This window comes from Epargyreus clarus, unplaced genomic scaffold (assembly GCF_041222505.1).
Source record: "Epargyreus clarus isolate Ecla_fem2 unplaced genomic scaffold, WU_Ecla_fem_2.2 ptg000031l, whole genome shotgun sequence".
Taxonomy (NCBI): domain Eukaryota; kingdom Metazoa; phylum Arthropoda; class Insecta; order Lepidoptera; family Hesperiidae; genus Epargyreus; species Epargyreus clarus.
This window is the reverse complement of record NW_027332236.1, coordinates 2,020,644-2,046,331: the sequence shown is the minus strand read 5'-3', so window position 1 is coordinate 2,046,331 and position 25,688 is coordinate 2,020,644. Positions and strand designations below refer to the sequence as shown.

At 37.2% G+C, this 25,688-nt stretch overlaps 1 protein-coding gene across 3 annotated transcripts in view; it reads left to right on the top strand.

The window, feature by feature from the left end:
• LOC140754660 (uncharacterized) overlaps positions 1–23,795 on the top strand; it is a 30,037-nt gene extending 6,242 nt beyond the window's left edge. The window contains exons 1-26 of one of the 3 annotated variants that reach the window (XM_073089683.1): positions 4,832–4,959; positions 5,346–5,430; positions 5,702–5,835; positions 6,485–6,608; positions 7,342–7,509; positions 7,937–8,119; positions 8,563–8,712; positions 9,049–9,151; positions 9,270–9,334; positions 9,592–9,720; positions 11,010–11,153; positions 11,467–11,620; positions 13,485–13,575; positions 13,897–13,984; positions 14,443–14,994; positions 15,568–15,675; positions 16,088–16,264; positions 16,858–17,004; positions 17,733–17,890; positions 18,712–18,807; positions 19,613–19,740; positions 20,389–20,528; positions 20,971–21,115; positions 21,569–21,695; positions 22,159–22,277; positions 22,988–23,795. In XM_073089683.1, the coding sequence (XP_072945784.1) occupies positions 4,894–4,959; positions 5,346–5,430; positions 5,702–5,835; positions 6,485–6,608; positions 7,342–7,509; positions 7,937–8,119; positions 8,563–8,712; positions 9,049–9,151; positions 9,270–9,334; positions 9,592–9,720; positions 11,010–11,153; positions 11,467–11,620; positions 13,485–13,575; positions 13,897–13,984; positions 14,443–14,994; positions 15,568–15,675; positions 16,088–16,264; positions 16,858–17,004; positions 17,733–17,890; positions 18,712–18,807; positions 19,613–19,740; positions 20,389–20,528; positions 20,971–21,115; positions 21,569–21,695; positions 22,159–22,277; positions 22,988–23,150 (3,744 nt within the window). In that variant the 5' untranslated portion in view covers positions 4,832–4,893 and the 3' untranslated portion in view covers positions 23,151–23,795. Of the gene's footprint in view, positions 1–4,827; positions 4,960–5,345; positions 5,431–5,701; positions 5,836–6,484; positions 6,609–7,341; positions 7,510–7,936; positions 8,120–8,562; positions 8,713–9,048; positions 9,152–9,269; positions 9,335–9,591; positions 9,721–11,009; positions 11,154–11,466; positions 11,621–13,484; positions 13,985–14,442; positions 14,995–15,567; positions 15,676–16,087; positions 16,265–16,857; positions 17,005–17,732; positions 17,891–18,711; positions 18,808–19,612; positions 19,741–20,388; positions 20,529–20,970; positions 21,116–21,568; positions 21,696–22,158; positions 22,278–22,987 lie in introns of those variants that run through there. The other 2 variants (XM_073089684.1, XM_073089682.1) reach the window with 2 other exon arrangements.
• Positions 23,796–25,688: the final 1,893 nt, after the last annotated feature.

Genomic DNA, 25,688 nt, shown 5'->3' with positions numbered 1-25,688 from the left:
TTTTATGTATGTTTTTGTTTTCGTTTTTAGATCAACGAAGGTATTATGTATTTATGTATATGAAAAGAAAAAAAAAACTTTTGTTACTTTGAAATAATTTTAAAAATGCATGTTTAGTTTCTTTGTGTATGTGTTTGTTTTCGTTTTTAGATTTTAGATTGATTTTGATAATTTTTCAGTTCCCATAACTTTTTTTTTTCTATTTTAGTTAATAAAACTAAAGAGTATTTTTTCCCTTACACTTTTTTTGCCCTTTTATGACATATACATACAGTTTTTTTTTGAGGAATCCTCTTCTACTAAATAAAGTAAGCCATGTCTTTTTGTAAAGTATGAATATATTTGCATTTTGATACCAATAAAATTTTATTATGAAACATATAAATTATCTTACATCCCAAACTAAACTTGATAGATAAGAAAATTAATTAGTCACAGTATTTTCCTATTTACAGATTTTATTTTAATTACCTAACAAGTATTTCCTCGTAATATAGGCATAGTGGTTGAATGTATGAATGATGGCTTCTCAATCCGGTCCGAGGTTCGAATCCAGGGGTAATTGTTGTTGTTTGAAGGTGGTAGAACCCTTTGTGGTTCGACTCCGGCGGCACCACCGCCACACCTATTTCTACCTAATGACAGCAGTGTTGGGCGCTGTTGTGTTCCGGTTTGAAGGGTGTGGTAAAGGAGACATACTTTTCCGAGGCGTTCCAGCTTAGCCCTCACTAGCGGCGCATCTGTGGTCGACCTCAGGCAGGAATATGTAATCCTATCTGGGGTTGATTACAGATGTCCATGGGCGGCAGTAGCCACTTACCATCAGGTGGACTGCATGCTCGTCTGCTACTCCTATATTATAAAAAATAACTTGTTTGTCAAAATTATGCGTGTATTATAAATATAATTAACGCTCATTATAAAGGCGAAGGAAAACATCGTAAGAGCCTGTATGATTGATAATCCTTAAAAAATATGGTCTCCAAACTGAAGTCTTTTTTTTTTGTTTACGAGGGGGAAACCTTCAAAAGGTACCCTATGCCGTGGGAGCGGTACGGAGTTATGTGGGATTCTTACCGCACTAAAACCCCCCCGGTGGCCGTCCTCGGCGCTGCCTAGAGGACTCCGGGATCTCCAAAGGAACGCAACCGGAGTCCTCTTAGCACGTTGCCCCATCGGGCTCTGCCCAGGTGAGCTTGATGCTCGCCACACCGTCTGGTGGGCACCACGGTATGCGACCACACATACCGCCGTCCTTCCCGGGGTCACTAGCCGGGCGGTTCGAGCTCCCACTCTTGCCGCCCGCAACCCCGGAAGCCCCTTTTAGTCGCCTCTTACGACAGGCAGGGGATACCGTAGCCCTATTCTGGTCCCGGAACTATAGGGATAAAACTGAAGTCTACCAATTTGCACTAAACCTGCGCAGTAAATTATGACCTTAACCTGCGAGAAGACCCATAACCAGTAGTGGGATAGTAATAACTTGACGGCAGCTTAAAACCTTAATGTGAAAACATATGTGAAAACTTTTTATTAATATATTTTTAGTATGAAATATGAGCAAAGTTACCTAGTATTAAAACAATAGTCAGTTTATTAAATTGTAAGTATTTAGATAATACTACATAACGGTTTTGTCTTTCCGCGTTGTATCTAAAGTAATTGTCTCATTGCAAACGCTAAACGATTTTATGCGATAAATCTTTCAATTCTAAGCGATTCTACGCAATTTAGTTACGTATTTATCATTAATCTCTTCTCTTCTCTTCTTAATTTCTTTCACCAAATTAACTTAACAATCATCGTTTAAAAAAGTATATTTATGCGAATGTGTTCTTACGAGTATTTTTGATAGCTTGGAACGCCACTTAAATATATAAATACTCATATAATTCTGGGGACTGAACTAAAGAGCTTTTGGCGACTTTAAAAAGTACCGCTTTCGTTTGGATAGCTTACAAAACTAGTTCTATTACTAGCAAAGACAGCATCGCTAGCTTATTAGCTAGCTAAGTTTTTATTACAAAAATTGTCTATTGTTATTTTGCTAAAATAAAAGTATTAAAATAGCAATGTTAAGCGCTGCTGTGTGGCTTTAGAGATCGTAAGGTCGTTTGTCCACCGCACCGTCACCGAGCCGATACCGAGAACGAGATTACTTTGGGGCTGATTTTATATGTCGTGACGGCGATAGTTTGTCCACCGTGACCGATATCGGCCGTTTATTTTGTTCCACCTGTCACGCGTGTGATGGCAGTGTATGGACAAGTTCCAATGTGTTTTACATTGCCGGCACATCAGCCCGTCAAAATCTCGGTGCCGATCTACTCGAAATATCGGCGGCCGGGATGACAATGCTCGGGTGACGGGCGTGCGGTGGACAAGCGGCTATATTAAATGTATGTACGCTACTTCGGCGCCGTCATTAATTATCGGTATCGGCTCGGTGACGGTGACGGTGGACAAACAGCGTAAGGCAGAAACACGAGGCATTCCAACTTAGTCCTCAGGGGTAACAACATATCTATTGTTGACTTTAAGTAGAACAATGACTTTCTTTGTATTAGCCTGATTTTCTTTGTATTAGCCTACCACATATTATCGCCATCACCCAGGGTTGACTAGCAGAGAATGCCATTAGGCATTAAGTTTACCTTTGTAATACTTACTTAGGTGTTTCAAAAAATTAAATAAATAAATAAATAAATGACCACTTACCTTACCTTGGAATACATGCTCATTTTCTATAATTTCAGCACGAATCTAAAAACGATTACATAGCTTAAGATGAGACAGATGGCTTAAATCAGCATCACCTAACCTAACCAAACATAATCTGTAAGTGGGTAATTAGGCATGCTTATCATTTCGCTCGCTTCAGATAACATTCTTGAGATAGAAGCTGTTCTTATGAATATTGAAATCCTGGTAAAGGAACGGTAATTATTTACAGCTTTTATGGCCAATAGGATTCTTGTGGTTCTAATAATTATGTGTATTTATTTATTACTAAAAAGTCAATTTTTGTACATATATAAATATTTATTTAATAAGGATTATATTGTTATAGAATTGTATAAAATCGTTAGTCATTAAATGTTTTACTAGTATATATGTACTTCTCCTGTATCCGAAGGCGGGCGTAAATAGCTGCAACACAGTTTTATAACTATAGCAGCTGTTTACGATATTAAGTTTGCTTGTGTATATAGGTGTATGATGAATAAATCTTTAAATAAAGGGCGTACACCACGTTACGTAAAGGACACACACATACACCATGTTGACTACCTGACTAATAATCACTTTGGAAATGCTGTCAAAATACTGACAATTGTTGACTAATTTCCAATAAAAGATTTTAAATAGCCAGCTCTCGGGATTTGTCCATATCCCATGCCCATGTCTAATTATGGTTGCATAGGAGTCTAGATTTTCTTATTATTTCCCTTCATTGTTTCCCTTCTTATTTTGCAATGAATAAAATTGACATCACTTACATTGTTTTGATAGCAGTGGCTGAAAAGCGGCCTCTTGAGAGGCTCGATATATCGAGAGGTTCGAGATTCAAAATCCAGGCACTTCTGATTATTCAAAGTCATGTGCATATTCGAATTCAAATATCACTAGATTTAACGGTGAAGGAAAACATCGTGAGGAAACCTGCATACCGAAGAGATCTTAAAAATAAATGCTGTCAAAGGTTTGTAAATTCTGCCTATTCGCACTTGGCCAGCGCGGTGGATTATGGCCTAATCCTTCTCATTTTGAGAGGAGACACGTGCCCAGCAACGGGACTAAAATGGGTTGATGATGATGATGGTATGCATTTGTTTTGCCTTTACTGTTAAAGTATTTAGAAAAAGATAACATTTTCATTAGATACTTAAGTATATTACGAGTATTTTGAAAACTCAATTGTTTTTCTTAGAATTCAAATCTAGGCCATAGCTACTCGTATCTGAATCGTCCGCTTACTTTTTCGAATACAAACGTCATGTGTATTCTATTTACGAATTAACCATTAATCGGTAACTGGAACAACCATGCCGCTAACTTTACTAATCTCCTAATAGATATCTTATCGTGGGCGAAGAAAGTAGTCTCGGCTACTGTTGACAAAACGTATCTAGCCCAGGACTTATCAGTTATCTAACCTATATTGTGTTTTTGTCAGAACTCGCATGATTCTAGAAGTTTGGTATTTGGTAGAGACATGAACGTAGCGGTACACCATACCGGTCTTACACTCAGTGGGTTCCGGATTCGATCCCTGGTCAGATTTATCGATTTATCTATTCAGGTTTATTTATTTAGCGTATTTATTTTATTTATTTATTTAGCGCTTATTTATTTATATTCACACACAAAGACGAATACACAAACACACGGACCCAGAAACAGAAACCTGAATTCATCATTTAGATTTCTGTCTGGCCGAGGATCGAACCCGGGACCCTCTGCGCGTCAGACCAGTATGGTGACCGCTCCGCTACGCGGGTCGTCTAGTTTTGTATTTTATAGGCAGATACAAATTTATGGCTAATTCTAATGGTTTGACAATTCGCGTGGTGGAGCAGCACCTACCGATCTGACACGAAGCGGGTTCGGAGTTCGAGCCCTGGCCAGACAAATGTAAATCTTGTATTTAGATTTCTAAGTAATTCTAATCCATCTGCCTAGTTACGTTTTGGATGTTACAATTGTATGATAACCACAAAAATACCATTTAATAAAATGACCTCACTTTGACCTTTTAGTCACTTTCTCATACTTATCATGTACATCAATGATGATGATGTAATGACGTCATGATGATTTTCCCAGAAATGTTGCGACCAGTGTATCAGAGGAACTGCAGAGGGTAACTCCAGAGGAACTGTTGCGTGTACCATGATGGTCGAGGGGACTAGTGCAGAACAACTGCTAGAAGTGGATGCTTTTACACGGTGTTGTAAGGTAAGAAACTGGAACAAAAATACAGGATATTTTTTACTGTTATAACAAAATAATAGTAAACACACCTAATAAACCCTAAGTAAACGAAAATTAAACTACAAGTAAATAAAACTAAATTATAAATTGTAATAATACAGTATTAAATTACGATTATTAAGTGATAAATATTAAATAATTATTAAATGGTTGCCTGGAAGAGAACGCTATTTAATAATATTTATTATTTAATCATATTCAATATTTATGAGGCCGCAAATTATTATTATTATTATTTTATAATTATTATTTTAAAATGTTGTATTTATTATTTCTAATTTGGTGTATAATAAAGAGTTTTATATTTTGTACCTATTGTATTGATTTTTATTTTTAATAATTATTTTCAGGACGCAGCAAGTAATGGTAATAAGAAAGATAAAGCCTTACATTTCGGACCTTCTGTGATGACACCGAAACCTCCAACAGAAATTGGTAAGTATATATTTTGTAGTAAAGTACCAACTATTACTTGTCGGTTATAGTGCGCGCCAAACTGCTAGTCAGCTGCTAGTAATTTGCTGTTGCACGGCGACTCATTAATTATATTCAGAGCGGACTAGCAGTTTGGCGCGGACTATACCTTAAAAAAAACAGAATTAATGGTGATCTTATAATGCAAAATAACCTTGTTTCATAATTTTCAAGAACCCAATTTTTTGCCATATATTTATTTTCTTGATCATTTTTGATGTTTTTTTTCCAGTAGCATACTCTCTGTGTGAAGATTTTGCTCCAAATGAGCTGTGTGCTCATCATTGTATACCTGTTCCTGGATCGTATAGGTGCGAATGTAACCCTGGGTTCATGCTAATGACTGATGGAAGAAGTTGTATAGAGGTAAGGTTGTATACCATAAGGTTGTTTTGAAGATGGTAGAACCCTATGTGGTTCGACTCCGGCAGCACCACCGCCACACCTATTTCTACCTAATAACAGCAATGTTAGGCGCTGCTGTATTCCGTTTTGAAGGGTGTGGTAAGGGAGATACATTTTCGAGGCGTTCCAGCTTAGTCCTCAGGGGTAATGGCGCATCTGTGGCCGACCTCAGGTAATAATATCTAATTCTATCTGGGGTTGATTACATATGTTCATGGGCGGCAGTAGCCACTTACCATCAGGTGGACTGCATGCTCGTCTGCTACTCCTATATTATAAAAAAAATAACAATCCCTGATGAAAATTCTTAAGTTATAAGTCATTAAATTGGACATATTAGGATCAAAAAACACTTTTCTGAATTATGTTATTCTATGGAAATTAAGAATCCTCGAATAATAGATTGACAAAATGACTTGGAATGAAAGCTTTTACGTTTTTCTTTTAAACAATATTTTGAAATTTTCATTTACTCTAATGCACATTCATAATCATTCCGCCCGTTCGTTCTAGAAAATACTTTTATATATTTTCGTCAAGTTGCGTCTGAATCGATTCAGAAATTTCCAAGGTTAAAAAAATGGTAATAAAGAAGATAATTTATTCACAGATCACAAAGAACAGATGCAAGCCCCACAATCCATGCCAACACAAGTGTAAAGACAATGGAGTGGAAGTAAAATGCTCGTGCAGACGAGGGTACCAGCTGATGGCTGATGGGAAGTCTTGCGAAGGTACGTACCGGCAGTCTTATCATCAGAACAACAGAACAGAACCAACAGGTTGACACGTATTTTTAAAACGAATGAGTTTGTTTCTTATAAGTGCAAATCTCTTGTTGTTTATTTAACATTCGAGGGGAAGAGATACGAGAACTTAATTAAAGGATTAGGTTTAGAAGGACGGTAGAAACCAGGTTAATTTTAGTGGTATTGGTACTTATTATTTAAAATACACGTATTATATGAACACAATATTAGATCTATTTTAAAACACACACGCAGCAGTAGAGCTTCTGAAGTTCGTCTAAAATTTACTGTTGTTCATCATAAGTCATAACCTAACTTCCATTTCATACTACGCTTCTTCTCTGAAACAGTCTTCTGTAGAAACAGTTCTTCCAATCCATTCCAATTCCAATTTCCTATTCCAATTCCAATTGGCGCCAATCAGACAGGTTCAGCTTATTGCATCTATACTTCCCGTTGTATTCTTCAAGTTATTGGTCCACATGGTCCATCGGGGTTACTATTATCTCTTAAAACAATATTATTTTAACATACATTGAAATTTCGTACCATGACCTGTTTTAAGGAAATCGTGGTACGAAACAAAATAATGTTCATGCAATATTGAAAGAAAACTTTCCTGAACTATGATGGTTTTTAAAAGTTGGTGGTAGGCCCCCAGGACGCTCTTTAACTTCTTCTTAAACCTACTCGTAACATCATCTAATCTTATTTACAGATATTGACGAGTGTCACAATGATCCTCCAGTATGCATGGCGCACACCCAATGTCAAAATGTCCATGGATCTTACAAGTGTATTCCGTTGAAAAATCACAAGACTGACATGGAGAAAGGTCACTGCCCGCCAGGATTTTCGAAGAACTTGAAGAACAATGCTTGTGACGGTAAGTAGAGCTTTCAAAAGGTACTTGGTGATTCCTTAAATGTGGTGTTGCGTAATTTCTTGATCAATGGATAAAGAAATATGGATACAGGGGGATATAATAAACTATACGCTAATTAGCTTGGACATAAGATCTTTATGTGGTCAATTTTACTCCTGTACTAGAAAATATCAGAGCTTCAGAAGAATAATTGTTTACAAAAGTCGTTTGATTTTTAAATGATTTTTTTAATGAAATATAAAACGAGCTACAATACACCTGATAAAGTTACCATTGCTATTCATAGAAATCTGTAGTTAATTTCAGATTTGATTCTTCTGATTCTACCAAGGTTGGCTACAGAAAAACATTACACTGTTGCTTATTACTTTTGTAGTATAGAAATCCTATTTCTTGTTCTAAGTTCTAAAATTTTCTTTCTTATCAGATGTCAACGAATGTAACCTCCCGAATCCGCCGTGCCCTTACTATATCTGCGAGAACACAATCGGTGGCTACAAGTGTGATGGAGTCTCCGGTGACCCCACGAACTTGGTGAACAAGCCTCGTCCACCTGTTGAAGACAGATGTCCCCCTGGCTTCAAAAGTAACATGAATGAGGAGTGCGAAGGTACTTTTAGAATACTTTATGATGTTCTTGGTATTGTCCAGAAATACTTTTAATTTTAGGAATTATTATCTTGATCATCTTGATATTGTTGCCTCACAAGAAGTGGAAAAATTAGCCCTACTTGGAATAACTGATAATTGGTAAACTTAAAATTCGTTTCGAAATTTTTTTGGACTCTAAAACACACAAAAATAATAACTTAATACGAGTTAATTACCAAAGTAAAAGAAGTTAGAAATTTTGGCCTTTCCTGTCACGTATATTCGAATTTCGTGGAAAATATGCCTATGTTTTCTAAATGGTCTCTAAATTGTATGAACTGTACTTGAACTAAGTCATGTAGTTAGTCTTAACTTTTTTCTCCTGAACTCTGAAGTGTATCAAGTGTATCAAGCAGTACCAAGTGGATCGACCATTTTATTTTTATTTTTATTTTATTTCAGATGTGGATGAGTGCGCCATTGGCAAGGACGATTGTAACAAAATATCACAATTCTGTATAAACACTCGAGGATCCTTCTACTGCCAGGATCAAGTCTCCAAACATTGTCCTCCTGGCTTCAAGACAAATCCTAGTACTAATAAATGCGAAGGTAATAAAAGATTTTTTAATTAACAATTTAGGTGTCCTCTTCCTTAAATTTTGAACCTTTCATTACTGTTGCCTATGTTTATATTGATAAAACTAAAATTCTGGAACATTTTTTTTGGAAATGGAAATTTCAAGTAGTGATAGATTTTGATAAAAAAGAGAGTTCGTTATTATTTTAAAACCAGGTTTTTGCGGAAAACTGAAAATTAGGAATCATAAAGTTAGTATTTTTTCGTTACTTAGGAATACACTTGGGTAGGGCCAAGAGTGGAATAGTATAAAATTAAATATATTTAAGATTCTATAAAGAACTGTATTGAAATATTTTTTCTCCCAGATATTGACGAATGTGAAGACGCTGAGGACATCTGCAGATCAGATCAGATTTGCGTGAACGTTCCCGGGGAGTATGACTGCAAACCCAAATCTTTAAAACCCACGTAAGTTACCGCAGTCTAACTTCAAATTATATATAAGGCAGTATTGAATTTGGCCATGTTATTGCTGACGTTGAATTTATGTGGAGATTTGTCACATATGATGTTTTTATTATTACAGAAAGCCGAATAAAAATGAATGCCCCGATGGCATGCGAAAGGACTCTAAAAGTGGCATTTGCGAAGGTAAAACACTTTTAATTTTTCAATGATCTTCGTGTTTTTGTGTAAAATAACCGATTTCCACTGTATTGTTAAATGACCGAATAGCTGATTAATTTAAGAAAAGCGAATTTTATAAAATCAGATTTTCAACAATTTTCAAGAACACATATTAGGAATATCTCAAGAGAGATTAGGAATATATCAGAAGAGAAGTTCCTCGAAAAATTAGCAAAATTATTTAAACAAATTCTACTTCAAGTGTTTCTTCTCAATTACAGATGTCGATGAGTGTGTGGAAGGAACGCATATGTGCGATAAACATCAGGAGTGTGTAAATACAAATGGCAGTCACGAATGCCGATGCAAAGTTGGCTTCGAGCTGGATCCCACGACAGGAGCCTGCACAGGTTAGTTAGTTTTTTTAATAATATAGGAGTAGCAGACGAGCATGGAGCATGTACAGCACATCCCCCATGTGTAAGTGGCTACTGCCGCCCATGGACATCTATAATCAACCCCAGATAGGATTAAATATTCCTACCTAAGGTCGGCCACAGTTGCGGCGCTACTCCTGAGGACTAAGTTGGAATGAATCCTTCGCACAACACTGTAGCGCGTTACACTGCTGTTATTAGGCAGAAATAGGTGTGACGGTGGTGCTGTCGGAGTCGAACCACAGAGTTCTACCAACTTCTGAGTATCGTCGACAACCCATTACTCTCACTGCTGGGCACGGGTCTCCTCCTCTTCTCTCCTCTCTCTCTCTCTCTCATCAGTAGACGATTTAATCACCTGTTTGGATTAAAATGGCCACAATTTGTATATGAAGACTTACAGACCTGACTCAGTTAGGTAGACTTTACTCTAGAGGTGCGCAATATATATATCACTGAAGTGAAAAGAGAGAGATATATCTTTTCAACTCAGTGATATATATCACTCTTTTAGCTCAGTAACTCACTTTAGCTCAGTAGCTCTGTAAAGATATAAGCGACATTTTATATCAGTATATCAGAGAATCAGATCAAAATGTTTTGACAACATTTTTGATTCCTATAATTAATACAAAACTGGCAAGAAATTATATATGAATTTCACAGCCAACACTATTTGTATATCCCTGTTTTCATATTCTTAGCAAAAAAAAAAGATTTTTATGTAGTGTTTAATACGTAATGCATTTGACTCAAATCAGACTCTCTCAGTCAGTCGCTCATTTGACTCATAATTCACTCGCGAGCGAGTATAAAACTGTTGAGTTGAAGAAGATTTTATATCCGGAATCGTATGGACCTATGAACTCAACCATGTGACGCGGATATAAAGATAAAATTCAAATTCGTTGGAGTTGATGAGTGATTAGCTCTTTGGTGAAGATATATATCTTTTATATCACTCACTCGCGAGCTACTCAACTCTACTTTACTCCTGGTCTTTCCAAATTTTGAAGGAAGATATTTATGAAGTAGATCACATCATCATCAAACCATTATTGTCCCTCTACTAGGCACGGATCTCCTTTCAGACTGAGAAGGATTAGGCAATAGTCCATCGCGCTGACCAAGTGCGAATTGGAAGATTTCATTCTTGAAGAATTAGGGCACAAATGAGAAATTAAATATTTTTGTCTATCATTGTACAAGTAACCTTTAGGGCCAAGTTAACTATTAGCAGTTAAACCTATATCTTTTAACAGATATCAACGAATGTGCAACGGACCAAAACGACTGCATCCCGGAATCGCAGCGATGTGATAATACAGTTGGATCTTACCTCTGCATCAGGTTCATATCGTGCGGTACTGGATACATACTGCATCACTCATCAAGTACTTGTGAAGGTAAGATGTGAAATGTAAAAGGGCTGCTACTGCTACTGCTGCTCTTGGAAATCTCGAATTCCTTCTCTATGTGATCAATTAAGACAGGGTAACACGCCAAACTTCAGATGTCACTATTAAATAATTTGCCAAGTACGAATCGAACTTGCACATGGAGGAGAACTTGCACATGCACAGTTGCAATACAATGCAAAGTTAATTTTATTTATGCCATATTCTACAACAGATTAAAATAGGAAAAAAGAAAGTTGTCTTACGACATATATGAATGCACCATAACAAAGTGATTAAGAAAAGCTGCTTTCTTTTACAGATGTAAATGAATGTCTTCTTGGTACGCACAACTGTGATCGCGCCGGTCCGGAGTACCAGTGTGTCAACATACCCGGCTCCTTCCGTTGCCAAAAGAAACCCAAAGTCACATCCACTCCGGTTTACGAAGATGACAATGTGTATTATGATTCTGAGTAAGTTTTTATTCATTTTTATTTATTTAAACTTTATTGTAAACCTAGTGGTTACAATGGGCAAACTTAATGCCTAGTGGCATTGTCCACCAGTTAACCCTTGTTGATAAAGAAATGTGGAATGGAGTAAGAAATGTCTCCTTACTCCATTCCACTCAACATCCTACTACAAGAAATCCTTCACAGTTTCAGCTACCCGTCTATGGAACTCTCTTCCTGTATCTATTCGCAATGCTCAATCCCTATGCTCCTTCAAAAATCTAGTAAAATGTCATTATCGTCAGTTCTAACTCTATCTCTGTTTCGTTTCTCTCCCATATGCTCTTGCTATGTGTAATTTTATTTCTTTGTTTGTTTTATCTGTCACAACTCTGTCACTGTTAAATCTAGCTCCTTTCTTTTAAATACGTATGTCTTTCATTAATTTGTTCCAAAATTTGTATTTTATTCCTTACAACTGTTATTTGCACCCTACCTCTTATTCTATTTCTTGTTACTTTAACTCCGCACCCTGTAGGTTGCCTGGAAGAGATCGCTGATTAGCGATAAGGTCGCCTATTGTATTTTTAAAATTATAATTTTCCTTCTGTATATTTCTTTTATGGGTACAATAAAGCATATTATTATTATTATTATTAAATGTTGTGGTGGGTGTTACGTTAAAAAAAAACTATATATGTATTGTATCTTAGTTTTTTTTTATATAGCAGTAGCAGACGAGCTTGCAGTTCACCTGATGGGAAGTGACTACTACCGCCCATGGAAATCTGTAATCAACTCCAGATAGGATGAGATATTCCTACCTGAGGTCGGCCACAGATGCGCCGCTACTCCTGAGGACTAAGCTGGAACGCATCGGAAAAGTATATCTTCCTTACCACACCATTCGAACCAGAATACACCAGCGTTTAACACTGCTGTTACGGTGCTGCTGTGGACCACCGGTGGTGGTGGTGGTGCCACCGGAGTCGAACCTCAGAGGGTTCTACCAACTTCTGAGTATCGTCGACAACCCATTCCTCTCACCGCTGGGCACGGGTCTCCTCTCAGAATGAGAAGGATTAGGCCATAGTCCACAGCGCTAGCCAAGTGCATATTGGTAGACTTCTAATATTTTTTAAGTTTTTTTTAAGATCTATCAGGTATGCAGGGTTCCTCGCGATGTTTTCCTTCACCGTTTAAGTTAATGATAATTAATATCGAATGTCAATATACAATTTTATTTATAGTATGATTTTTGTTAGTCAAGTGTGTAATAAACAATTTCTGTCTTAAAAATTTGTCTTAAAAACAGTTTTAGTTTCTGTGATAAGATCTGTAGCTGATACAATGCCATCGTTAAACTCATGTTTGATACTATAATTAATGAAAATGCCATATTAAAATTGATTGACTATCTTTACCCTTTTTTTTTTTGTTGACGAGGGGGAAACCTTCAAAAGGTACCCGATGCCTTGGGAGCGACACAGGGTTATGTGGGACTCTTACCGCACTAAAACCCCCCCGGTGGCCGTCCTCAGCGCTGCGTAGAGGACTCCGGGATCTCCAAAGGAACCGGAGTCCTCTTAGCGCATTGCCCCGTCGGGCTCCGCCCAGGTGAACTTATCGCTCACCGCACCGTCTGGTGCGTACGACGGTATGCGACCACACATACCGCCGTCCTTCCCGGGGCCGTTGGCTGGGCGGTTCGAGCTCCCACTCTTGCCACCCACGACCCCAGAAGCCCCCTTTTAGTCACCTCTTACGACAGGCAGGGGATACCGTAGCCCTATTCTTGTCCCGGAACTACAGGGATAGACTATCTTTACTCTGATGAGGGCATAAAAATGTTGAATGAGTTAATTTTTATTTGTTACATTTTTAGGGAAGATATCGAGGACAACAAGACAATATCACAAGCAGGCAAAGCTGAAACGGTGACAACCACCACTGCTACACCAGAAACAACAGCCGAGGTACCCATAACAGAACCGAAAAGAATAGATGAGACACCAGTACATAATGACATAGACAACAATGTTATTGACACGTATAACAAACCTGAGCCAGCCTTTCAACCAAATACAGTGCCAGATTATATTATACCCCAAGTACCTAGGGTTCCAATAATACCATACGAACCTCCAATACACGAACCGGAAACCACATACAGTCCAATAACAGAAGCAAATACCGGTGCTACGTCACCGAAATTTATTTTTTTAAATGTTAGCGACGAAACAGCAACAGTTAAAGGGGAAAAAACAAATGATGGATCCGTTTTTGTTGATACACAGGATATACCTAAGAATAAATGGACGAAAATAGCTGAAGTACCTAACTGTGACAGAGGTTTCGAACTTGGTTTCTTTGGAGAATGTAACGGTATGTAATTAATAGTTTAAGAAAGATATTAGTGTGTGAATTTCAAACTTTAATTTATTCTTCTGGTCACGGGTCTCTTCTCAAAATGAGAAGGATTAGGCCATGGTCCACCGGGCTGGCCAAATAGACGTAGACGAAGTAGACTTTGCATACCTTTGAAACCCTATTTTTTTAAGATTTCTCAGGTATGCAGGTTTCCTCATGATGTTCCTTCACATTACTTAAACGAGTAAGTGATAATTCATTTCTAATATGCACATAACTTCGAAAAATCAGAGGTGCGTGCCTGGGATTTGATTCTCGGATCCCTCGAGGAAGAGACCGAGTTTCTTAACAACTAGGCTATCACTGCTGCTTTATTCTTAATATTTTAAGTACCCGAATTTTACTGAATTGTAGATAGTCCTGAAGAGAACAATGAACTCTTTTAAATTTATACTTTTTTACTAAATTTACAGATATAGACGAATGCGCCACGAATCTCCACGTCTGTTCTACTGTAACTGAAGTCTGTCGAAACACTATGGGCGGGTACGTGTGCGACTGCGCTACTGGGTTCCGCAGAGACTTGTCTAATGGGAATTGTGTCTTTAACTCTATAGTCACTAGAAGAACTACCACTAGTACTTCAACTACTACTAGTACTACTACTACTACGGAAGCACCGACTCCTGCACCTACTACACCGCCAACACCGCCACCTCCTCCACCGACACTACCACCTACCCCACCGCCGACACTACCACCTACTCCACCACCTACACTACCTCCAACACCGCCACCTACACCTCCACCGACCCTACCACCTACCCCACCACCTACCCTACCGCCTACTCCACCACCTACACTGCCTCCAACACCGCCACCTACACCTCCACCGACAATGCCACCTACGCAACCACCAACAACACCTCCACCCCCACCAACAACACCACCTCCACCGCCAACAACACCACCACCACCACCACCAACAACACCACCTACACCACCGCCTACGTCTCCACCAAGAAGTAAGTTTCTAGAAAAGAAGATTTTCAAAACGTTTTTCCTTCTTCATTTCTTATTTTATTTCTTTAATTCTTCTATATCATATATTTTTTTAATAATATAACTTCATTGCATCTCATAAACAATCATCGTTTACGTCTGCTATGGATTAAGTCCTGAGTTTATTATTTTTCATAATATAGGTGTAGCAGACGAGCATGCAGTCCGCCTGATGGTGAGTGGCTACTGTCACCCTTGGACATCCATAATCAACCCTAGATAGGATTAGATATTCCTACCTGAGGTCGGCTACAGATGCGCCGCTAACCCTGAGAATAAAGCTGGAATGCCTCGGAAAAGTATAACTCCTTTACCATACCCTTCAAATCAGAACACAGCGGCGCTTAACATTGTTGTTATGAGGCAGAAATAGACAGACGGTGGTGCCTACGGAGTCGAATCACAAAGGGGTTCTACCTTTATTTATTAAGTTATTTTTGACTTGACAAACATCAAATTTTTTGAATTAGATATCCGACCGACATGTTGTAACATTTCATTTGAAACTATCCATAACTATCTTTTATTTATTGCAGATCCTCTGTGGAAAAATCCGTTTTGGTTATTACCCAATAGACCTTTTAGGGGACGAAACACTTGCGACGTTGGATACCATATGAACGTTAATACTGGGGTTTGCGAAGGTAATTTTTTACATATTTCTCCATCATCAACCCATTGCTGTACCACTGCTGGGCATGGGTCTCCTCTCAGAATGAGAAGCATTAGTCATAGTTCACCGCGCTTACCAAGTACGAATTGGTAGACTTTACATACCTTTGAAATCTTTTTTTTAAGATTCTCATGTATGCTCACGTCACGTTTGCTCACGATGTTCCTTCACCGTTAATTATCACCTATAATTAATTCCTAATCTATTCTTATTCTTCTATCTAATATTTTTTACTTCTTACATTTTATTGTTTCTTACATAAAATATTTAAATTTAACTTTTCCATTTCAGTTCACATCATATTTATCCTAAAAATATGACAGATTGTCCTCACTGTTATTTTTTTCTTTCTTTGTATCTTTTATATCTTTTCTTATTTCTAGATGTAAACGAATGTACAAACGGACAAGCGAATTGCGCGTCAGTAGAGATTTGTGTGAACACCGATGGAGGGTACCGATGTGACTGCCCACCTAACTGGAGACTGGATCCTACCAGGCATCGCTGTGTGCCTGTAAGAAACGATGGGAGGTTCCCGACGGGATACGGGAATGAACCTTGTAAGTTACTTTCGCACTACCGGAAAGTTCTAGTGTTGAGATTGTGGTAGGGATTTTTTTATCTATAGTTATAATGAAGAACCCTTTGTGGTTCGACTCCGGGGGCACCACCGCCACACCTATTTCTGCCTCTTAACAGCAGTCTTCGTAACGCTGCTGTGTTCCAGTTTGAAGGGTGTGGTAAGGGAGATATACTTTTCCGAGGCGTTCCAGCTTAGCCTTAGCATTTAGCGATATGGTGATGAACTTTATACATCGACAATAGCATCATTTTTCTAATTAAAGGATTTAGTCCGCACCACAATAACCGCGGCGCCACCTGCCTCGAAAATCATGAATCCTGATGATCCTGAAAAGCATAATTGGAAAAAATTATTAAAATCATGTACTGTCATCGGTTGTAGATAATTGTTCAAAATTTTCAATTAACTGACTGTTCAAAGTGGGTAAAAATCGTTTTCAAAGATTCCGTTACATACATACATACTAGATACATACAAGTCAAGCTAATAAAAGCATAGTAAAAAGAAGATTAAATGATTAATTTCCATTCATCTTCTTTGATACGAGTAATTATTGTTATTTTGTTTCAGCTTACCCACCAGTGGATCCCAACGAGATCTTCGGTCATGGAACGAAAGGTCACAAATTCATACCTCTTGACGTCACGGAACAAGAAAGAGGTATTGTCGTCAAATGTCCTTGGGGATATGAACTTGGAGAGGACAATACTTGCGTAGGTACGAGTAAGATGATGAGATGAACGGAAGCCAAATTCTGATCATGTATTAGTCTCCAGAAAGAAGTAAACTAACCGTTAAAACTTGACTATGATACATCTTTATCCACTTTTATAAAAAATATCTAAAGTATTTAAAAGTGACGGAAATTATCAACAACCACATATAAGTGATTTGTACCCTTAGTATGAGTTTTTACGTTTTTACAAAAATGTCTGTTTTGTATTTGTTTACGTATTTCTTTAATTATTTTAAATGATAATTGTCTGTATAATGTTTTGAAAAGTACGGCCTGCGTCTGCACGGCTATATAAGTAAATCCGAGAAGCTATTTGACCTGGTGCCTACGTCACCATTCCTCCATCGCACCACTCGCCGAAGGATGAAGTTTCATCCAAACCAACTGGACTCTTGGCGGTCCTCCACGGTTCGGTTTGCACGGACGTTCTTGCCACGAATGGAATGAACTTCTTCCTGAGGTATTCCCGGAGCGGTGTGACATAGGGCTCTTCAAATAAGGTGCAAAAAGAGCTCTCCTTCAAGATGCCTTTGGTGTTGCCAATGCCCATAGGCGACGTTGACTATTTTCCATCATGTAGCACGTCTGCTTTAACGTTAAGCTCAAATATAAAAAAAAAGTCAATACACATTATCGGTGAATATTTTTGCCTGATACGTTACGCGTCTGATACGCTCTGTAAATATAAATAATCTATTATCCTCCATAGATATTAACGAATGCACAACCGGAGAAGCGAAATGTGGACCGATACAGGTGTGCACCAACTTACCTGGAGGGTATACCTGCAGCTGTCCTAGTGGTTATCGGCTGATCGGTGACCATGAGTGTCAGGATGTTGATGAGTGTGACTTGGAAGGTGGGATGGTAAGTGATCTTGCACGACAAGGAATAGTGAAGGAAGTACCACGATTTAATTTTTACGACGTGTTAAGATTTATTTGGTGAGAGACATACTTATCCGAGGTGTTGCAAAGTCCTCAAGAGACCTTAGGAGTAACGCACCTGTGGACGCACCTTGCAGATGTCCATGAGTGGCAGTGACCACTTACCAACTTAAAAAAACCAACAGGTTTTTTTTTATAATATAGGAGTAGCAGACGAGCATGCAATCCACCTGATGGTAAGTGGCTACTGCCGCCCATGGACATCTGTAATCAACCCCAGATAGGATTAAATATACTTACCTGAGGTTGGCCACAGATGCGCCGCTACCCGTGAGGATTAAGCTGGAACGCCTCGGAAAAGTATGTCTCCCTTACCACACCCTTCAAAACGGAACACAGCAGTGCCTAACACTGCTGTTATTAGGCAGAAATAGGTGTGGCGGTGGTGCCACCGGAGTCGAACCAAATTGTGGACTGTATGCTATGTGGGTTGCTATTTCTATGTTATACAAATACCCGGTTAACTGTGGGTATGATTAATACTTACTTAGTCTTCAATAATTAACAATACTGTGATAATATTTAGAAGAATAAATATTAGAAAAGTCATAAAGATGGAGTTGTGTTTAATATTTGTCTGGAGAGTTAAACTAAATGCCAGGAATTACTAGAATAAGATTACTGATTTTTTCGCTGATCACTATATCATAAATATTTAAAGACTACATGACGTAACTGTGAAATGGACCTATCACAGGTATCTTCAGTGATAATATCAAACGATGAATCCATTTTTCGCAGCCTATTTGCTCCAAGAATGCTGATTGTGTGAACACCATTGGATCTTACCACTGTCGTTGCCATGAGGGCTTTAAATCAGCGCCTGTAAATGATAAGGTAAGTTTATTTTATACTTAACAAAGCCTATAAAAACATTGTGCAGTAAATCAGTTTCGTAAGCAGCAGAAGGTTCAAACTTGTCCTCTTGATCGAGGGGTCCCAGGTTCGAATCCCAGACACGCACTTCTTAAGCCCGCTTCACCATCTCGCGAAAATCTCGCGAGATTCTCGCGATTAGAAATTAGTTTTTTTTCCTCCCCTGCTCTCGTCATTTCCACATTTTAGTTTTATTCATTTTCTTAATTATTATTATTATATCTTTTATTCTGTCTATTATTATTGCTATTTTATCTGATGTGCTTTTGTTCTTTCTTTTTTTTGTCTTTCACATTTTATCGGATTCCTACATCTTATGTTATTATTTTACTGTAATTCTATTCCTTGTAGTCTGCTCCACCTCTAACTTCGCACACCCTATCCTACTTTCCTTATTTGTCCTTTTCTCTTTTCCATGCATAGGTTGTCTGGAAGAGATCGCTGCTTAGTGATAAGGCCGCCTATTGCATACTGTTTTAACCTTAATTAATACTACTGTTAAATTCTGCCCTAAGTGTGTAATAAAGTGTATTCTATTCTATTCTATTCTATTCTATTCTACTTTAATGGTGAAGGAACCCCTCTATACCTGAGAGATATTTGAAAAAGTTCTCAGTTGTGTGTGAAGTCTACAAATACGGTTGCCTATGTTCAAATCCTTCTCATTTTAAGAGGAGACTCGTACCAGTGGGACAGTAATGGGTTGATGACGACGACAAACTATAGTTCAAAGATGTGTGGGTCAATTTATTTTTTCTGTAAACAGGTGTGTGTAGACCTGGACGAATGTACCGAAGCTGGATCCAAGTCCTTATGTCAGCAACGCTGCAACAACGTGTGGGGCGGATACAGGTGCTCCTGTCATCGAGGGTACAGGCTCAATCCTGATAACAGGTATTTAGTCTTTTTTATACGTACCTTCTTAACTTTTTTCTTGATCGAAGCTTATGACAAAAAGTAGGGAAGTCTTTCTGAATTAATTTATTTTGTGTAAAAAACCTGTTAGAATCAGACTAAACGTTGCTAAATTGACAGACATTGTTTTAACGTCCGTAGTGGCATCACCTATTTTAGTTTTATAGCTATTTATTATTTGTGCAAATTGTATGCATTTGAGATGCCTATACTCAATAGGTTACTTGCAGTTGGAGTGAAGTGACCGTTATTTATCATTTTTTAGATATACACCTGTACCCTTACCAGGAGTTTTTACGTTTCGACAAATATGACTGTTTTGGTATTTGTTTACGTATTTGCCCATACAATTCCAATCAGCGCCCCTAGTGGATTGCAGAACTAGAAAATCCTATGAGCCAATACGTAAACAAATACCAAAACAGTCATATTTGTCGAAACGTAAAAACTCCTGGTAAGGGTACGGTTTGTGTATGTTCCATTTATAATATTATGTTAGTATAAATCAAAACTATAGGGTTACTTTTAAACCAAATACAAATTCAAGTATAAATACTTAACAACATAATCAAACATGATATCCCGTTATACCTAGTCAGTGAATTTTATTCATAACGTTCTTTTCAGCACATGTTCCGACGTGGACGAGTGTACAGAATATAAATCAAATTACCTATGCCGTGGGAGATGCCTGAACGAGCCTGGTAGCTACCGCTGCACCTGTCCAGCTGGATACCGGCTGTCGGTGGATAAGAAGAGCTGTATTGGTAAGTATAGTAATTATATTGGGGCAACTTTCCGCAACTCATCCAGAGATGGCGCTATTAAATTTGTATTCTGAATCACGCTATCGAATTTTTCTAAACATTTTTTATGTAAGCAAGTTTTGTGCTTAGTCCGTCAAAGGACGGGCGCTTCTCGGGCTCGGCTTTCTCATAATCCAAGCCTGACAAAAATCATATTTTGCCAAAATTATATAAAGATAGACTATATAAGCCGTCATAATTCTTAAACATCAGCGTGATATTAGATTTTTTTTTTGCCTTTATTTACATGATATAATATATCAATGCTCATCAGTATATAAATAATAAAACTTTTGCCACTCTTACAGTATGCGCTTCTTAATCATTTACTTTTATTATAAGTGGTTCTTTGCAAATCATCTTTTCCATCCATTTCCCATTTCCATCTTTACCATGTTTTCAGACATCGACGAATGTGAAACCGGAGAGGCATCTTGCGCTAAAGGAAGCCAATATGGGGATTCTAGCGACGTGTGCCTTAATACCCGTGGTGGGTACCGCTGTCAACGGATCACCTGCCCTCCTGGGTATCGGTTAGAGAGTAAACAGTAAGTAATCATTTTAAGTGAAGAAATACAAGTATGAACGTTATTTTAAATCTATTGATTATGTGACAGTATTTGATCACAAAATGGTATGTTAATAGGACCGCAATCCAAGAGGAAGGTTGCTTCCATATGGAAACTCTTAATTATTTTTATACTCTGATAAAAATTACTATATCTTTCTTAATCTAATCTATCTTTCCCATTGAGGATTTACATGTTATTTTGTCGAACATCTTTTTATTGTTATTTTATTAGTATTTTATATTATAATAGCACTATGAATAAGAAAATTCATATCAGCGCAATATGGATTTCATGTGGGACATGTAATATTGAATATTTAACGAATTGTCGTTTTGGTTCATATTATATGGATATGAATCTAAACTCAAACTTAAACAAAAGTTAACTTAATTTAAAGTTGATGAGGTATAATAAGCACTTGTCTTTCAGTCGCTGTACGAAGATTCAGACTGTATGCTCCCCCACGGATTGGAACTGCGCCCACCAGCCTACCACCATCTCCTACAACTTTATCACATTCGTCTCCAATCTTGAAATACCGCAGCCACAGGGAGCGGTAAGTACCTCACTACTATTACTTTTGAACATTATAATTATAATAAATTTTAAATAGGCTGTCACACTTGCAATCGCTCACGTTGATTTCATTTTCCTGACGACTAAGTTGGGATTTTTCTAAGCGTTTCTTCCCTAGATCTCGCTTCAAACGAGAATATCAGCGCATTACACTGCTGTTAAAGGCAAACAACTAGTTGCGAGGCGTGGAGGTTTCGTTACGATGTTTTACTTCACCGTTGTTGTAAATGATAATTTATTTATATTACGCACATAGCTTTGGACAATCAGATTTATTCAATCATGTGATTCTGCGATGTCTTCATACCCCTAAAACCTTTGATTGTCTTTAATGGAATTCCTAATAATCTTCTTCTACCCCTATATATTTCTAAGTGCGTAAGGTGTTACTGTCCCATCATGTACCTAGTTCTATATTATTTATTTATTTATAATGTTCCTAGGTAAACCTTTTCACAATGCTGGGTCCGATGTGGCCATACGCCAAGATGAGGTTCCAGCTTAAACTGGTCGAAGTGAACGCACCGCCTTCAGTTACAAAGGCCGATTTTACCGCATTTTCGTAAGTTCATAAACTTTATTACTTGTCGTAAGATTTTTCTTCATAATATATGAGTAGCAGACGAGCATGCAGTCCACCTGATGGTAAGTGGATACTGCCGCCCATGGACATCTGTAATCAACCCCAGATAGGATTAGATATTCCTAGCTGATGTCAGCCACAGATGCGCCGCTACCCCTGAGGACTAAGCCGGAAGGCCTCGGAAAAGTCTGTCTCCCTTACCACACCCTTCAAACCGGAACACAGCAGCGCCTAACACTGCTGTTATAAGGCGGAAATACGTGTGGCGGTGGTGCCACCGGAGTCGAACCACAAAGGGCTCTACCACCTTCTAAGATTGAAGTAGCAAAGACGCACACAATTTACTTGAGGGTCACTGCCTCCTGAAATATCTATCACGAACTCCATATAAAACAGGGGTTTTTTTACTTAAAGCAGATATAAGATGCGTAGCCACTGAGTACTAAGATGATCGCCTCATGTGTAAGTCAGTCTACATCCTCACACTTCGAAACTCAAGAGTTACTTAAAGCGAGAAGTAGCTATGGCGGAGATACCACCCCAGTCAAACCTTTGAAGAATATTTAAAAATTAATAATTTGCGTTGCTAGACGCTTTGTGAATGCTTTCTACATGTCTACACCGAAACATGTCTACACTGAAATAAATGCTCATTAAAATTATCTATATCTCTATAATTTTGATTACAGATTAAAACAAACGAACAACCAAGCGGTGACGTCATTGGTCAAATCACTCGAGGGTCCACAGAGCATAGAGCTGGAGATGTCTATGGAACTCTACAATAGAGACATGTTCGGAGGAATAGCTGTAGCTAGGTTATACATATATGTATCTGAATATGAATTCTAGGGTAAGGTTAGGTTACGGTATAGGTTAGGTTAGGTTAGGATATATAGGAACATCGAATAAGTATTATGTTGGAAATATTTTGTTGTCATTGACCCTATACTCTGTAGAATGGCTTCTATCGTGAATGGATAGGTGCCTTATACATCGTCGTGGTTGGTAGTAGCCATAAGACCTTAAATTAATAGAGGTATCGTGAATCAAAGTAAATATACCTCTAGGCAATAGTCCTTATTTATATCAGATATTTAACGTATCACACACAGACCTATGTCTTATATTTCTTTTATATATTCTTAAGAAAGTTGTCACAATGTAACATTATATTGCCTGTAAAATGTTACAGATAATATAATGTAACATGTCAAGTTACATACGATTACATAAATGTGGTCTAGAAAACTGCTCATATAACTCCAGTGAGATATATTTAAACAGATTATTATTACAGTAAAATGTTACAATGTTACATATTTCATTACATTCGATTTGAGAAACGCCTTACATTTTACTAGTCTATTTCTATATAGATAAATTTAAGTATTTCTTTACAAAACATCACTTCATATGTTTTTATATACTAGTTCTGTATACGGATATTTTTGTTATTAGTAATTTATTGTGAGCTCAATTAAAATGAAATATTTATTTTGTTGCTTCATTTACACCTAAAATAATAGTTGCTAGCAATATGAATATTTGTTATTCATATTGCAATAGTGCGTGACAGTAATTTTACAAACAATGGAATATAACTATCGATATCTCTATTACAATATTATTTTTAGATATAACAGTATTTATACATCTGATATTGCTTGTCAAATATTGCTTGTATATGAAATTAATAGGCAATATGAACCTTGCGTTATTTTTTACATTTCAACTACAATTATACATGTTCTACTCTACAAAGTCAGTTGAAATAAAACACGTTTTCAGTTATGCTACAATTTATTCATCCAAATTATCCAATCTTATCCAAACCGTATCTTCACATCATATATCACAAACTTAGCTTATCACAGAAAAGGTAACAACCATTAATGTCTCTTCTGTATACATTTTCATATATTTTACTTAAATTAACGCTTAAATATGAAAAAAAGAACTTAAAAAACAATATTTTAGTAACGTCATTATATTTTGCATATTATTCTCAGAAAACTTTATCATTTCATAGCCATCATCCTATGAGCGTAAATAATATTTGATTCTTTAGGCCATCTTTAGGCGACCGCTATATTGGATTCGAATAGCGACATTGAACTAATCATTCATTGTGAAATGTGAACCAAATTGAACGTGTAAAATTAAATTGTAACATTTGACCTTTAGTACGTTTTTATTTAATGGAATGTAAATCAATAAATACTCAAAAGCTACATTATAAAACTAATAAAAAATAAGGTTATAATCATCCAAGTACCACAGCACCATCATCCAAAATTGACGTCATAACTCGAGCCAACGATCCAACCGTTGGATTTTGCTAACTTAAACCTATTTCTTTATTTCTAGGGACTACTACTAATTCTGAAAATTGAACTCAAGTTGACTTCTTGTCTTTTAAACTGCATGTATAGTCCGCACGAACTGCTAGTCGGCTCTGAATATAGAAATGAGTCGCGTCGTCATAGCAAATTGTATGACTACACCTACTCGCAACAACTTCAGAGCAGACTAGCATTTTGGCGCGGATTATACCCACCATCTAAAGTTCTACGATCTTTTCGCAGGATCTGTAAGTATTTTCAAAAACAAAAAATAGCCTATTTCCTCGTACATCTATTTCTAAAATTTCCATTTAATTAGCTTCAGTTGTTTACGCTGTAGAAGAATATTTATAGATGTTTTATCCTTTCTATTGAAAAACTAACTTTTATTACCCAATTTCTTCTTTTAACGATATTGGCGAAAGCTAAAAACATTTTCTACGTAGTTTGTGAAAGTCATAAATGAATTACTTATATTATAGTTATGTACTTTTAAACAGGTACTATCTGAGGTAATATTTTTCATATGATTTTATTATGCAATACAAAATAGTATTACTTCTACGGCAAACTTAGAAACTATTTTTTGTTTACTAATTTGCTGAAATGTAGAAACAATAAAAGTTCAATAGGGTTTTTTTTTCATATTGGATGCTTTGGCATTTCTAATTTAATAAGTGACTAACTAAACTAAGTATGTTACTACACATATTGATTCTAATATTCAAGAACTGTAGCATTACCATGAGTTGGCATAGAAACGCCACTATAGAAATGGTAAATAGAAAACTATTGTCATTTTGCTAGTGAATAACATAACTACTATCGTTACGGTATTTCTTGACAACGTCTGTCAAATTAATGACTCATGGGACCGAATTTGTATGGCAATAGATCATAATGACATTCGCTAGCGATTTGATTTCGATAGGTTTTTTACGTATCGAGTTACGTCACTACGGATTTTAGTTCTACGAGTAACCACCAGAGGCGCTGTACAATTTTTCATACATTTATTTTACGCAGTCGCTAGCGAGTAATACTT